This window comes from Sceloporus occidentalis, unplaced genomic scaffold (genome assembly GCF_023333645.1).
Source record: "Sceloporus occidentalis isolate IW3139 unplaced genomic scaffold, rSceOcc1.0.p SCAF_66, whole genome shotgun sequence".
Lineage (NCBI taxonomy): Eukaryota > Metazoa > Chordata > Lepidosauria > Squamata > Phrynosomatidae > Sceloporus > Sceloporus occidentalis.
Window position 1 is genome coordinate 707,576 of NW_028317046.1, and position 15,770 is coordinate 723,345.

General features: G+C 41.3%; 1 protein-coding gene across 1 annotated transcript in view; it reads left to right on the forward strand.

The window, feature by feature from the left end:
* The window catches only part of LOC149286806 (nephrocystin-4-like), a 95,158-nt gene extending 79,517 nt beyond the window's left edge, over positions 1–15,641 (forward strand). Inside the window, exons 25-36 of the mRNA XM_089493639.1 lie at positions 2,234–2,362; positions 4,577–4,785; positions 5,993–6,219; positions 6,613–6,802; positions 6,892–6,978; positions 8,060–8,216; positions 9,233–9,318; positions 10,262–10,347; positions 10,937–11,108; positions 11,985–12,164; positions 13,898–14,041; positions 15,480–15,641. Coding sequence (XP_089349765.1) covers positions 2,234–2,362; positions 4,577–4,785; positions 5,993–6,219; positions 6,613–6,802; positions 6,892–6,978; positions 8,060–8,216; positions 9,233–9,318; positions 10,262–10,347; positions 10,937–11,108; positions 11,985–12,164; positions 13,898–14,041; positions 15,480–15,641 — 1,829 coding nt within the window. The remainder of the gene's footprint in view (positions 1–2,233; positions 2,363–4,576; positions 4,786–5,992; positions 6,220–6,612; positions 6,803–6,891; positions 6,979–8,059; positions 8,217–9,232; positions 9,319–10,261; positions 10,348–10,936; positions 11,109–11,984; positions 12,165–13,897; positions 14,042–15,479) is intronic.
* Positions 15,642–15,770: the final 129 nt, after the last annotated feature.

Below are 15,770 nucleotides of genomic sequence, written 5' to 3' on the forward strand. Positions count from 1 at the left end.
TTTAAAGTAGCTTCTCAGAACAGCAATAAGTATGACTGCCATCAGAATTATTATCTTTTAGAATGTACGTCCTTTTAATTCTCCAGTGTTTTAGCTCTTAACGACGGCTCTTAATCAGAGCAAGAGTGACGTTCCAAAGTTCCAGACAAAACCAATTTCTGAGGATATGCATTCATTCTACATGGTCCTCGATCAATAGGGTTAGGTTTGTTAACCTGGACGTTCAATGTGCTTTTGGAATCCCATTAGATCTTGGTGAGTATATGTCAGTGTGTTTTGGTTTTGTTCCATGGCAGATTGTTCAGCTCATGGTGGTTGGATTCAGTAACCCGCAGATCTTCACAATCCCTTGTAAGTAAGATGGAGATCTTAGCCTATTCTCTGAGCTTCAGCAAGTTGACCTGCGTTGAGTCCCCATTATTTCATTGTGGATGACACTCTGGAACTTGACCTAAGTGAAGCTTGCTGCACCTGAATTGGCACGAGTTGTTCACTAACGATGAATGGAACAAATCCGAGAACCTCACCACCATCCTGAAAACCCAAAAGCTGCTTAAACCCCTATTCCTAATATTTAGTGTCTTAAATGTAAATTATATGTACGAAGATCATGATTATGCCCATTCATGTCCTGTTCAGCAACAGGCTGCCCTCAGATCTCAGCTTCTCATAGTGGTTGACTACATTTAATGTTCTGACTTTGGTCTTGCCAATACCTCCTGCTTGGCCAGGTCACTATGAGGAATCCCCAGTAGAACCAGTCATGCCCCTTCAACTCTTCAAGTTTGAGTAAATGTATCTGTATGCACCATCTAAGTATCGCTCGATCAGTACAACAAAGCATTGTAGCCCTTTCCTACTCTTGTAAGCCACCATGTTCACGTGTGCACCTTATTTCCCACCAATTAAGCGTATTTCTTGATACGATAAGCTTTTTCTACTGCATCTCTTATACCAAATCCTGCCATCTGTATAGTTTTGCCAACTCTCTGACCCTCGTATAACATTTACTAATGGTTTGTTCTCCCTTTCCACTCTTCTTATTGAAAGGATATTGGAACCTCTGCTATTTGCTGCTAAAATCTATCACTATAAAGTGATTTAACTGTGAACAATAATGACAGCTCAGAATACTTTCAGGAGGAACATTCTTTATCTGTATTTTTTGTATTTTTTTTTGACATTTCTGAATTCCAGCCTAAATAGGAATGAAATGATCTCATAGAAGAAGAGTAATGGATTGAATCGCAGACATGTATAAAACATCCTCTTGTACATAAAACTAAATGCATCTCTTTTCATGGCGTTCCTGGCGCTAGACTGTTGACAACATGATTTTTAGATTCTTTGAAGTTGTCTGGCTTTTAGTGTTCGGAGTTCTTAAGCCACTGGGGGCTTATTTACAGATCAAAGCGGAAAAAAGGGAACATTCTCAAGAATGCTGTGCAGAAATGTCATAATATATTCAACATTTTGTAAGCAGCGTAGGACTTCCACACAATAGGAAAGGTATAACAAGGATGCTTATTGCCACGAATTGCTAGGCTGTCAATGGGATAAAATCAAATTAAAATTTAAGGCGAGTCATTACGGTCTTTTATAGTTCAGCTACTGAACATTTAATTTTATTTTAGTGCTGTTTTATAAATGATAGAGTCAAAAATTATACGCAGAATAATCAATAGTGTTAGATGTACCGGCAAGATCGTTCCCTGCCACTAGCAGTAGGTACATAGGTGTATAAATATATAGGACTGAGTCACACTTTTCCCTTCAGTCGCCGACTATAAGCTGTTAGAGGCATCTTAGAGTAGACAGACTCTTGGGTAAAGTATGTCTTTGGTGTCCCACTCCATCATGCATTTACCCGGTAGCATGAGACAGTGACTCTATGGTGGTGCCCCTTGCCAGTCTTTGCCTACATGGTTGGGTTGACCCTGGCTATTAGAGCTCGGTGAGGCAATATGGACTCAAGTCGAAAGCTTGGCTTAGTCCTGCTTATCAGGAGAGGTTGGAGCGCAACTGGAACTTGGTAAAACTTTTAAGAAGCCTACTTTCCTTCATTACGTGGACCTGTATGCAAGACAGCGTCTCCAGTTGGTTGGGAACCCAGTGTGTTGTCCTATAACCTCTTGGTTTTCATTCTACATCACAGAAATGGGCAAATAGCGAATGAGACATATTTATTAACTCATACACTAATCCTGTCTTTTATATATTTACTCATCCACAGGACGTCTTTCCGAGCAAAAACTTAAGAGGTCAGAGTCGCTCCCCCCTTCAAAATCTCGCATCATATCAACGCACGACGGCAGAAGTGGTTTCCGCGGCGGTAGCCTGCTTCCCAACAACGCTTTGGGCGGTGAGTAAACAAAGAGAAAACAAAAATCTAAAATATTTACATTTTGAAAAATGTTCTTCTAGACCAGACCTGGGCAAAGCACGGCCCGCGGGCCACATCCGGCCCGCTGAATAGCTCGGACCGGCCCGCAAAGAGTGTCCTGGTGACTCACCAATGAGTCCGGTGTCCCCGCCCCGGTCACTTACCTTAAACTCCTGTGTTGGAAGCGTTTGTCTCGGGTGCCGGCGCTTTACGCTGGGCGCCGGCATATGACGTCAGACGCCGGCGATCAGCAGTGAAGCGCCGGCACCCGAGACAAACGCCTCACGCTTCCAACACAGGAGTTTAAGGTAAGTGACCGGGGCGGGGGGGAGATCCTGAGAAGGGGGGGTTAGGGAGTTAGAGGGGAGATACTGAGAAGGGGGGGTTAGGGAGTTAGAGGGGAGATACTGAGAAGGGGGGTTAGGGAGGGAGGTCTTACTGTGTGTGTGTGTCTTACTGTGTTTGTGTGTGTGTGTCTTACTGTGTGTGTGTGTATCTTACTGTGTCTGTGTGTGTCTCACTGTGTCTGTGTGTGTCTTACTGTGTCTGTGTGTGTCTTACTGTGTCTGTGTGTGTCTCACTGTGTCTGTGTGTGTCTTACTGTGTCTGTGTGTGTCTTACTGTGTCTGTGTGTGTCTCACTGTGTCTGTGTGTGTCTTACTGTGTCTGTGTGTGTCTCACTGTGTCTGTGTGTGTCTCACTGTGTCTGTGTGTGTCTTACTGTGTCTGTGTGTGTCTCACTGTGTCTGTGTGTGTCTTACTGTGTCTGTGTGTGTCTCACTGTGTCTGTGTGTGTCTCACTGTGTCTGTGTGTGTCTTACTGTGTCTGTGTGTGTCTTACTGTGTCTGTGTGTGTCTCACTGTGTCTGTGTGTGTCTCACTGTGTCTGTGTGTGTCTTACTGTGTCTGTGTGTGTCTTACTGTGTCTGTGTGTGTCTTACTGCGTGTGTCTTACTGTGTTCATAGCTTATTCAGTTATTGTAATAAATATTTTAGCCCATTTTTTAGCTCAAAATATTTTTTCCTTTTTTTTCTCCTCTAAAATCTAGGTGCGTCTTATCAGCAGGTGCGTCTTATAGAGCGAAAAATACGGTATGCACTCCGAAGCCTTGTTCATTTTGTTCACTTCTGTGCTGTGCTAATAGTTATTCAGGCCTTACTTATTCAAGCACCTCTACCAATGACGTAGGCTTGAATAACTTTATTAAACAGCACATAAGTTAACAAAATGGACAAGGCTTCGGAGTTTGTAGTTTGTAGAGGTCTGGCCCTCTAAAACCATTCCAATTTCTCATGTGGCCCCATGGGAAAATTAATTGCCCACCCCTGTTCTAGACTGATTATCTTTCCTTACAAGTGGCAACTACTTATCATTCTTTTATTCTTTTTAATTCATTGTAGTTGCTTAGGAGATATTGGTTGTAAGGGACCGTATTATCCAGCACAGCGTGTTTTTATTTGCTGTTGGGGTAAAACTGCCGAGCAACACATTTTCCACCACTTTGTAAGCATGTTTCTCCCGTGCTCCTATTATATAGAAACATAGAATTTGCCGGCTGATAAGAACCGTCCGGCCCCGTCTAGTCTGCCCATTTTCCCTGCTATTAAGACTAAAAAGTAATCACCATTTGTTCTTGTCTCGGGATATATCTATCCCTTTTCCCTGTCTGATTCGGATCCCCCAGTCCACATCCCAACCCCTCTCACACCTCTCCTTTCTCTGCTGCCGAATTCCCTACCCTGACCCAGCCTGCCCTGTCTTTCCTCCCCGTTTAATGAGGCTCATTATTTTCTTATAGGATTTAATGTGGCATTTTGACATCATACAGGCTGCTCTGCTAGGGAAGCATTCCCCTGTTTGCAAGGTTGCCTCAGGCAGATGGAGACAGCACAGAAAAATGAAGCTGCCCCGAGGCAGTTTGTTATCTACACCTATATAGAGTATATCTATTACAGTAATAGTGCGCATTCTTAATAATCAGTTTGTTTAGAACCTAAACTCCTACACAGATCTTAGCAATAGGAGGACAATGCGTTGGGGAAAGGTGAAGATTGTCCTCGATTCTTAGCCGAGGTGGCTTCCCTTTGAAGCTACCGCCACACCGCTTAGAAGTTATGCATTTATCTGTAAGGCCGATCCTTTGAGGCTTAAACTTAGCAGACGGTTTACTGAAACGCTTCTGTTTTAAGCAGGGAAGAATATCTCGCAGGCTCAGAAGTTGGCTGACTTAGACAGTGAATTGGCAGCCATGCTCTTCAGCCGCATGAAAGAGCTCAGCATTGCGTATCAGAACCCGAGCAGCGAGACGGACGCCACACAGAGACGCAAGATTGAGAGGATGATGGCAGTGAGACAGCTCGAGTCCCAAGAGAACGTTAACTCGAGAAAAGCACTCATTTTGGTAAGAAAGCCTGCTATTAACATGCTTTTATGTTAAAAAAAAACCAAAACAATGTTTTCTTTATATTGGAATAAAAAAACTGTTGGACGTTGGGAGAATTAAACTAGAGCTCTCAGATATATAAAACTGAGCTAATCACTATTTCATGAATATGCGTTTTAGATGTTTTTTGCAGCTTAACCCCCTTTGAATCATTGGGGAATCAATGGGGTGGATGCTGCGGGCCCGGGAGAAATCACCATCAACGAGATCAGAGACGTCAAGCTTAATCGGGCAGAAGGCCGGCTTTACTGTACAGGCACATAACATAATCAAAAATGTCTATGTGCAGATACTAATTTTCACTAAATTTCTAACATAGTTACATAGTTTATAGGTTGAACATATAGTCCATCAATTTCAGCCATTCCACAAACCCATACTATCCAGAAGAAGACAAAAAAAACCACCTAGACCGAATAATAAAGGAATTGGGTTAATCCATTGGACATTTAGTTTATTTTTCGCCCTTTGTTTAGCGTTATGTATCGGCACGCATCGGGTGGCCCTTCTCCTCTTTATACAGTTGTCAAGGTCTATATTAGTTGAAAGCTGGCAGGAGTAACGCGTTTCAGAGCTTGTTACAGTAAATATACTCTCGGCAGAGAAATAGATTGTGGCAGATCGGCTCCCAGGACCCGGTGACTTGTTCCGAAGCTGTTTATAAATGAAGCCGCTGCACGAGTAAGAAAAAAATGAGAACTTAGCAGCGGAAGAAACAAAAGCGGACGCCGACTAAGATATGGAGTCTAGAACCCCCGCTCCCCATTGCACATCAGTCTTTGTGAAATGAATGGCAGTTAAACAGAATGAAGAAATAGGCAGCTAATAAAAATCCCCAAAAACATACATTATGCTAATTATATTCTGTATTTCAGTTCTAATCTATGACGTTCTGTTATGAATATCAATGTTTTTTTCTGATATAAAACGGGTTCTAGTTCTGCCCAGTAAGTTCAAATGCTAGGGATGCCCTCTTCACGAAAGCGGAAGTAACGTGCTCGGGGGTAAATAATATAGGAGCTCATCTCGTGACCTCTAAACTAAAACACATCTGTATGTTGTTTTTTTTTAGTTTTCCGAATTTAGAAAGTGCACTTTTTGGGGGGCTGGTGAAGCAATAAAAACAGAGATATTGTGCTGTTTCTTCTCTTTTTTTGTTTTTTAGACTCGACACGAGGAGCGCACTCAGCACTCTAGAGATCTGCAGATTATCGAAGCATACAGAGAGCGCACCAAGGCAGACTGTATCTCCAGTATGCTGAATCAGGCCATTACCTCAAATTACACCGTCTACGCTACGCTGGGCGCTGCAGAATTCTTCGAGTTTCAACTTAAAAACCCCTACAACACCCAGCACACAGTAACCATAGAGATTGATAACACCGACCTCCGGTAAGACTCTGTTTGTCCTCAATTATCTTTGAAAGATGTGTAATCGCTCTTTCCTCTTCTTCTTCTTTTTATGTTCTGCATGTTTTGCCGTCTGTTTTTCCTGAAATACACTTTTTGCCCAGTTCATAAAAGTTGTTCTCTCTTTCTCTCTCTTTCTCTCTCTCTCTCTCTTTCTCTCCCTCTCTTTCTCTTTCTTTCTCTCTCTCGTTTTATCTTTCTCTCTCTTTTCTCTCTCTCCGTGCTGAGTGACGCTCCATTGGTATAACTACCCATCCTTATGCTTTCCCCAGGGCCAAGTTACAGCCATGCATCTATAGTGACCGTATTGGCAAGGTTGACACTTTGAGATTGGTATATTTTTTGTCTCATCATCTTTATCTTTTTTTTTTATAGAGTTATTGTGGATACAAAGGAGTGGAAATATTTTAAAGGTTTAACAAATACATCAACACCCTTAGAAGAGAATATGTTTCATACTGAGCAAAACTTCACAAATCCGCGACTCTTTCTGCGCCCCAAGGAGACTGTCTATGTCCCATTCAGATACCAGGCTTTCTGTGTGCATCACGTAACCGTAGCACGGGTGCGTGACATTTAAGACCCATTCAAGAAAATATATTCCCTTGAGCAAGTTCCATTAATGTTTTAAAGCATGTTGTATGCTCGTTACAGCCGGGTCCGGGTGTCGGCGGCCTGCAGAGGGAATCACAGAGAACGTCCCAGTACGATCCAAACGCAATGTCGTCCCGCAAAATTAAGGTAAAATCCTCACATTTATTTAAACGGGACATAACAGGTAGTGCATAACATAATGTGAGGAGGGCCTCGCTGGAAGGAGTTTATAACCCAGTCGCACATCAGATACTTTTCATCAGTGTGAATGTTATCGCACGCTTGGATATGATGAAAGAATGCGTTTGTTCTCCGAGGAGGTGGTTGGTGCGTGGAATAGCCACAGGAGTGATGGAGGTTAATCCAGTGAGAGATCTGAAGCATGCGCGAGATCGGCATAAGGCAGCCCTGAATTTAAGAAAAGGACAGGTACCGAGTTTCACGTCTTAGGGTAGCTAGAAAAGGGGCAGATGCATTGGTCCGTGCGCTTCTTCTCTACTGTCAGGTTTTAGATGTTTGTTAATTATCCATCTAGCTATCATCTATTTATCTATCTATCTTTCTCTCTTCATGTGTCTATCTCTAACTATATGTCTCTCTCAATCTCTCCATTTGTCTATCTGTCTCTATCTTTCTATCTTTTTCTCTCTCTCTTCATTTGTCTATCTCTCTCAATCTATCCCTGTCTGTCTGTCTGTCTGTCTGTCTATCTATATATCTATCAGTTGTATCTGTGAGGGGAGATTATCCACAAGCCATTAGCTCCTTAGCGCTCTGTGACTGCAGCTGTTTGCTTCGCTTCCGGATGTATAATCTCATTTGGTCAGCAATATTTTACTCCGAGAGGAAAGCGTCAGATTATATTTTGAATGCCCATCAAATTCATCTCTTTCACGCGAGCAGCCTCTCCGGAGTATGGCGGCGTTTGAAATGGAAATCGGCAAAATGTTTGAGAAATGTTTTCAAAAAGGATTAGAAGGAAATGCATTCCAAATTTGTTTCCTTATTTGCTTCTTAAACTTCGGAGCGAACGTTGTTTTCTCCCCCCGAAAGCCTCGCTGCCGTCCCCAGAGAAGGGATTTAAAGTTTCTGACACTCGGCGTACAATCTGTTCTAAACATACAGCGGTAATTGGTCACCAGAGGAACACCTGGATCTTTCCGCCCGCAGAAGCCTTCGCCGTCTCGAGTCTGGGCCACTTTCACCTAAATATGTTTCTGATAACCAGGTTTCCTTCAAGACGTCGGACGGAAAACCTGTAGCGATTCTTCAGGTGAACGTCGAACCTCAACCTCACGTTATCGATCAGACGTTTCGATTTTATCATCCGGAACTGACCTTCCTGAAAAAATCCATTCGGCTGCCCCCGTGGTACACTCTTCCAGGTGCTTACGCTTTCCTTCCACACTAGTAAGAGGCCAAAGAAGTCACTTTAGGAAGTTGAAATGTTCGAATACATTGATTTTTATTACAGTTATAATGACGTTTGAAGATAATAGGTAAAAACTCTTACCTTTTTTTTTTTCTTCTTAGTCTCTAACTGATTCATACGCCTTTCATACAGTTGAGGCACCTATATGACTTTTTGTAGAAACTTAATTTTAAGTACGGTTTTCATGTAGTCTCATCTGATAGTAGTCTTGAACCGATCACGTTCCTTGAAAACAAAGGCTTCCAGGCTGTGTACTAAATTTTGTGTCCACAATTAAGCAGATCACCATATCATATGTCACCATATCGTCTTGGACAGGGCTGGCGAGCACAAGGCATCTCCGGCACTTTAATGCCAGAGGCCGCCTTATGACATAAGTGCAGGATAGTGCTCGCACCTAGCCGCTGATCTTGCGCTGCAGCTTCTGACCCGCTCCTTGAGTGGCAGATTGGGTGAATATGCCCAGAATGCCCGATGGCCAAGTCCGGGGCTGGTCTTCAAGCTTCAATGTAACAGATCAAATCTTTTAACTAGCTCCAGAACCAACAACCATGCAGAAGAACCCATTCGTCATTTATTTATCTGAATAATGGCAATGAAACTAAAGAAGCTGTAAGAGCGAGGAAGGCCTGGGCTCCATTCACGAGCCCTCTAAAATGTATAATTTTACTCCAAGTAAAAAGTGAATTAAATCACAGGGCAAGGAGCCTAAAAGCGATATATAACGTCCCGGTTACATGTAATTCAAGTTTCTTAAATCTCGTCTTATAAATGACATATAAAAATGTAAAGCCGTTTTCGTTGATTTAATCTAGTTATAACTAAAGAGTTTTTGAGATACTAGTAATTCTGCAAGGATTTTTTTAATAATAAATCAAGGAATAATTAAACTGATTTATTTGAAATATTACATCTGTATCAGTATTGAAAAGGAAAGTGAAGCCGTATCTAAAGAGAAATGTTTTTTAGGTGCACCTGTTGGGATGCCAGGTGGGGAGCCCGAATTTCACGTTCGCTGCAGCGACCCCAATGTCATCTGTGACACCAAAAAAATGGTATGTTTGGTCAATAAAATGTTAATTATCAATTCACAAACCATAGTTTCCAGACTGGATTTACATATCTCCTAAAGCTCTCCTAATGAATACATTTCATACATATATATGTTGTCCCTTGAGTCTGCCTTTATGCCCTTCCTTCCAAAGCATTCATCGCCTGTTGGCATGGTGGAGTCTGTTGGCACAATGGCGAGACAGTCAAGCTGAGCGGGGTGGTGCGTAGGCTTCTTGCAGAGCGTTTTCCATAGAAACACGCTGCAGAAAATCACGGGGAACGACAGATCACCGCATATTGAGAAGTCATATTGGCGGGAAAAAAAAAAAAAGACTGTCCCTTCAAGGAATATGAGATACTTTCTTACACCTCCCAGGTCAAAGAGTAGATTGATATAAACTGACACCAATCAGATCCGTGGCTTCTCTCCCGTAGAATAAGGTCCTAACGTGTAATTACATCTAACACGTTCCATAATAACAGGGATCACAAAGTCGCTCATCATTCCTACGCTTCTCTTTTGAAACAACATTGCACTCTATGGATAAACTCGTTCAGTCATTCCCTTTCTTGTCTTTCGCCATTAGCGCCTGTCAAAATGTAAAGTGACACCTGGAATAATTACAACACTTTATCTTCCAGCCCGTATCTAATCTTCTTCTTACACATCTAATCATCATCAGTGGCAAGTGCTCCATACAAAAACCACTCTGTAGCTTTTGGGTTTAAGTGATTGGCGAAACTGGGTCAGCCAATCAAAAAATCTAAATATTAAGCCGTCGAAATGCTTTACAGATTTTTTTCTTCTTTTTTATTCAAAATAAATTCAGACCGTAATTATATAAGAAAATATATAGCAATATTCAATTTAATTGTAAAATATAGCGTGAATTTATTTCTAGACTAATGGTTCAAGATGTATTTTCTCTCTGCGTTTTTACACAGGGCCCCGGAGAGCCTCAGGATATATTTATAAAGGTAGCTGGAGGGCCGAGTCCACAGATTAAAAAATTATTTGTTGTTCTTTACATGTAAGTATGTTTGACGGGTTCGCCGTGGGGAGGGGAGAACCAAATGGAAACCAATTATTTATTCCGTGTAACGAATGGGTTGTGTTCTGGAAGTCCAAATGGGTTTTTATGCATGATGATAGGTGAGGGCATTTGCTTCCTTTGCTTTTGGTGGTGCCATCTTCCAAACTTTTTAAGGCAACACGTGTTCGAGAGGAGGCATCATTGAGAGACGAACAGTTGATCCCCTGAACCCCTAAAGTTGACGGGTGCCTATTGAACCAAACGTCATATGTGGGGGAAAAACGAAGGCTTGTGATGTAACGTGCGTATTATTCAGCATATCCCAATTATTACATCGTTGACTATCCTATGAGATATCCCCTCAGGGCTTTTTACTTATGGTCATTAAAAACCTAGTGTTATCCTTGGATGCTGAATTTGTTAGAACTTCAGAAATTTCTATTTACACCCAAGTTCACCGTCAAATCGCCAAAGGTAATAAATAAGTAACACGGTTTATACACATTTTATGTTCTGTTTTGAATGTAGGGAATACGTAGAACATTTTCACACTGCTATCATTAATGTAAAGATTTTTTATCCTCAGAGACCCGTGGTTTGCCGCTCCTCTGCAGATTTGGCAGATCTATGTGCATTCCCTGAAAAGGGTCGATGTTAGCTGCGTAACCGGCCAGCCGACCCGGCTTTCTTTGGTTCTGCGAGGAACACAAGTTATCCGAAAAGTGAAGGCTTACAGTTCCCATCCCAAAGAACTGAAGGTGAAGGTTTAATATTATATCTATAACAGCTTTCGATGATCTCGCACTCTCTCTCACTTTCACTCAGTGAAAGTGAGAGAGAGTGTTTATTCACTTTATAAAGGTAGCTGGAGGGCTCTCACACTCTCTCAGAACCTTTCCCTAGATTCTCGTCAAACACTTCCGTGTCCCGGTCTCCGTTTCCGCAGCTCCGCTTCTTGCCTCTTTTTGTTCTTGTTTCTTTTTTCTTCTTCCGCTTCTCCCTGGTATCAGCTCTATTATACAGGCACTTCCCCGAAAAGGCGGAGCCTCCTAACAAACCCTCTCCCCTGATTGGAGGAACGTGGGGAGAGCCCCTTTTTCCTTTTATGGAACTTCTGTTTTTTATTATTAATTTCTAAAAGAGTCATCTTCTTGTTCTTGTGGGTATCGCCAGCTGCTTTAGAAGTGAATACGCTTGGATTTCATCTTGTCAAAGCCAGGGGGTAATAAAGAAAATAATAAATGGTCTTCATTTTATCTGCAAGCTGTAGCCGAATTGGAAATTATCATTAAAACAAAATATGAAACAGGGTAGCGATATATATTACGTAAGATGTTAAAATAAGCCCCCAAATGTTACATGAATCACCAGAGCATCAGCTGTTGCAGAATATCATATTTATGTTAAAACAATCAAGAAAAAGCCATTATCTTAAAGTCTTCTAGAACTTTTTGGTAGCCAATTGGCCTGCAAATAAATTGTTTTTAATAAGATAATCTACAGTCTATGTATGTGTGTATATATAATATAATATATATATATATATATATATATATATATATATAAGCACCTTACAGCCAGTCCTGTTCTACCAAGGATGCCCCCCTTTTAACCCGACCGTCTTTCTCTTCCAGGTCGATCCGGACAGCGTATTCGTACTGCCTCCGAACGGAATACAAGATCTCCACATAAGCGTCTGTCCGTCCAAGGCGGGCAGTAAATTTACTTACCTCAATTTAGTGGATGTGGATCAGCACCAGCTTGTAGCGTCGTGGCTGGTTTGCTTGTCTTGCAGAAATCCCATCATTTCTAAGGTAAGACATCTGGAAAAATATTAAAACTCTTCCGGAGGCAGTAAGGGTTAACCTCTGACATTGCAGGTTGTGCGTCCAAGCAGGCATTCCGTGGTGATAGAATATTTAAACCCAAAAAAATGGATAAAACCAAAGTAAATCATTTCCTGTCTACAGTTTCCTTGAGAGGGTGGTAGATAGATGGAACAGCCTCAAAGCAAAAGTGGTAGAGGGTAATACAGTGAGGGGATTTAAACATGCGCGGGATAGACATACGGCTCCTGAATCTAAGACGAGACCAGCGACTGATTAAGGTTTGAGTCTTTAAAGCTGGAAAAAGGGCAGACTAGACGGTCCAAATGGGGCCGATCTGTGTTTTTGTTAGTAGTGAAGGCTTCATAGAAGCAAAGAAAAAAAAATAAAAACTAATTCGGAATGCAGGATTAGAGGGCTGTGAGCGTAAGAAAAAATATTAGAGAGAAACAGTATTTGAAAGGGTAGGTAACCCTGATCAGATAATGGAAGCCAAACAGATGTTATGCGGCAACAATCTGATAAGTATTCTACAACAAAACAAACCCTCCTTGGCATCGATGGAAATATCAACATGGACCTTGTTTGTAAATAAATCTGTAATTTAATAGAGCCATTTCCCACGTTTTACTGACGTACCGATGTATAACGATGCCAAACCACTAAACGTCTGCGGCAGCCGATTGCGGTATCGCTAAAAAAACCATTTTGTCTTCGACTTAGAAACATCTCCCTCGCAGCAGAACTTTCAATCAGCAAAATTTCTCCGAGCCGCTTTATGGATTTACAGTCGGAATACAATAATACAGATGTCCCAACGCGGAGGGGATGTAGCTGTAGATTCCGTTTTAAGAATCAATAACGCTAATTAACGATTTGCATAAAAAGCTGCGGAAAAGAGAAAAAAAAAAAAAAGAACACAATGTCCAGACTGCGTGTCCGTGTGAATTAGCAGGATTAGTGACTTTTGTTTATTTATATAGACCCAGGAATCAGGACAGAGAGTGATGATGAAGGAAGAAGTACGTTTAATATAAACGTGATATTTTAGGGAGTCAGGCGCCAATTCAATTTATATTGCAGGAAAAATAGAACATAAACTCAGATGTATAAACCATAAGCAGAACGTGTAGAAGGCCTCTGGTTTGCTGTTCAGATGAACCATTGATTGACTTGGAAGTGTACAGAATACTAGCGTTGTGTTGCTTCCCTGTATATAAGCTCCTCTTCTCTCCAGTCCCAGTGTCTCTACCACTCTCCTCGTATTCCATTGTCTCTTCCCCTCTCCACCTCTACCATATTCCCTGCCCCAGTCCCAATGTCTCTACCTCTCTGCCCCGACCCATTGTCTCTACCCCAGTCTCCGTTTCTCAACCTTCCTTACCATGTCCCCTTCAGATCTGAAGAAGGGACTTGTAAGGTCCCAAAAACATATGTAACTTTTTCCATGTTGGTCCATCTTCAGATTTATTTGGCTAAATCCATTTTTCTTATCTCTGTGGCTGTTCTGCCTACGTTGAACATTTACAATGCCCATTTTGCAAAAAAACCGGTGTTGGGCATGTACAGTCCCCAAACCTCCAGCATGTCGGGGCTCTCTTCCCCAAACTGGGGCAATAGATAAAACGTCTCGCCGAACATCTAATCCGGCAGGACCTCTTGCACATTGCATGTTTTATCTTTCATCTGCTGTATCTCTTCTTTTTATTATTTATTTCAAGGCTTTTGAAATTGCCCTTACTGCTGGAGGCGAAAAGGGCTGCAACAAAAGGATTACGTACACCAACCCTTATCAAACCAAGAAAGTATACTCCCTGCGTACGAACCGGCCCGATCTCCTACAATTCAAAGAGAACACTTTCCAGGTAAATCCATTGTCATTCAAACTATGTCATATATACTGTATGTACTACCGTTTGGGGTCACTTAGAAATGTCCTTGCTTTTGAAAGAAAAAGCCCATTTGGAGCCTCCATTCCTGGTACTAGGACCACAGACCAACAGTAATTTGTGACCGTTTACTAATTCTCTTGGAGTTTAGAGATTATTTTTATCAGTATGTACAGGGATCGATAAAATATGTCCATATGGACATGTTCTGGTCCTTCACGAAACAAATCTGGCCGCAGACGACGACTTCTGAGCGTCTGCTGCATCTTCTACTTAGGAATATTATCTTGCCGTCTGCCTCTAAATGTGCGTTAGTTGAAACCCGCACTTCACAGGAATGCAAATTTCTTTATATTTTGCATTAATTTTCTTCATGGCTGGTGTTTTGCCAGACGGAAGCTTCTGGCTGCGTTCTGAAGTCTTTGAAAAACATTCTACTTTACAGAAGGGTCTGTAGAGCTCCGCTTCAGTATACCGCGTGCATCGGCTATCTAAACAACAGCAAACAGAACCGTATTTTATTTTAATTGACAGAGAGAGGTCAGACGTCTGCACATTCTGTAGTAGTTAGTTACTCCTTTTAAACATTTTATGACATTATTTTGTAACGCTAGCTGGAAAGGATGATATGTCGCCCAAATTTACTCTTACTACCCGTGCAGTGCATTATTCAAAGGCACACAGCGAAGATCGCAAATTGAAGTTCAAGGAAAATGACTTTCAAACTCATCAAATAAAACCCTTCCGGAACAACTGAAAGCACAAACACATACTGTAACTCCATACGTGGCGATGTATTTTTTTTCTTTGTAATATAGTTTTTTTTTATTACTGTTATCTTTGCAAGAAAAACACCAATGGGGGTAGAGAAAACAAAAACCAGCAAAAGGGGGACAATTCCTTAAAATACAAATAAATATATCCCCTTTAGTAGACCTGTAACCTCATATAAACCCCCCAAATCAATCACTCATTAAGGAAAGATTGAGAGATTAAGTAAAATAAAGTAAAAGAGAAAAAAAATAGTAAGAGATAGATTAAAAGTAAGTAAAATTTTACGTAAAACGACAAAAAGTAATATGTTGCAATCATTTTAAGAGTTTACCAGTTTAACGAGCTCAAGATTTCTTATGTATGTTTTATTAAATTTCCCATTTTCGATTGAAATAGATGTGGCAATATCCCTTAATGGAATCACCTAGATGAAAATCTGGAGATTACATTTAGATTGGAATTCTGTAGTTTAAAGTCTTCCAAATAATTTGCCAAAAGCTCAGCGCAAAATGATCCATTAGTCGTGTTTGTTTTCAGCTTAGGAAGCATCTAGGGAAACATTATTTCAACTCTTGTGATTTATGAGGACATTAAAGCATGACACTGTTCAACAGCCGGTCCTTTTTAACCCTTTGTCCAGGTTGGCGTCGGAGAAACGTACACGATCGGTTTGAGGTTTGCCCCAAGCCAGAGCAGCGGTTTAGAAGAAATTCTGATTTTCATCAATGACCAGGAAGATAAAAACGAGGAGACATTTTGCGTGAAGGTCAAGTATGAACCTCCTGTGAAACTGTCTTCATAAGGATTGTGATTCATACAGGTCTTTATTATGTCTTACTGTGCATTTCTTTCCATAAATGTTTAAACGTTCAATTTAAAAAGAGGGCAAGCATGGTGTATTTCACACACTGGACCTAGATGTTCGCTGTAC